At 62.9% G+C, this 528-nt stretch overlaps 1 protein-coding gene across 1 annotated transcript in view; it reads right to left on the reverse strand.

Moving 5' to 3' along the window:
- Positions 1 to 528, reverse strand: part of TMEM8B (transmembrane protein 8B) — a gene marked incomplete at its 5' end in the record, with an annotated part of 6,326 nt that overhangs the window by 3,875 nt on the left and 1,923 nt on the right. The window contains 1 exon segment of the mRNA XM_008940163.1: positions 1 to 273. Coding sequence (XP_008938411.1) covers positions 1 to 273 — 273 coding nt within the window.

Raw genomic sequence — 528 nt, forward strand, 5'->3', positions numbered from 1 at the left:
GGTCAGGCGGCACCGACACGTTGGGCCCAAAAAAGATGTAGAAGTGGACGGAAAAGGTGTCCAGCTCATTGCGCAGGGTGGGGCGGACTGGCCAGCACGGATCGCTGGGGGGCGGCAAGGTGATGTGGGCCGGGTGCTGCGTGCTGTTGGGGCTTGCAGGCAGAGGGCTGTCCCCCAACACCAGCCCGCTCGCAGAGCCAAAGGAGTGGGGCATGTTCATGGAAGTGCTGGAGGGCAGGAAGGGTGGCCGGGCCAGGCTGGATCTGGAGCAGTCTGGAGGGCAGAGCCATCAGCCGGAGCATCACACAGCTCCTCCAGACCCTCTTAGTTCCAACCTCCTCTTCTTGCCGCCTGCTCACCTCCATCTGCAGCCCATCCCCAACACCTCCCAGTGTACTCATCCCAGCAGAGCTGGGTATACACCTGCGCCCAACTGGGGAGACATCCTGCAGGCATCCTTTACCCCCCGCCAGTCACCCAAGCAGAGTCAAGACCATGCCGCCCAACCCATACCTCCCTGTGCACTCT

This window comes from Merops nubicus, unplaced genomic scaffold (genome assembly GCF_000691845.1).
Source record: "Merops nubicus isolate BGI_N331 unplaced genomic scaffold, ASM69184v1 scaffold28185, whole genome shotgun sequence".
NCBI lineage: Eukaryota > Metazoa > Chordata > Aves > Coraciiformes > Meropidae > Merops > Merops nubicus.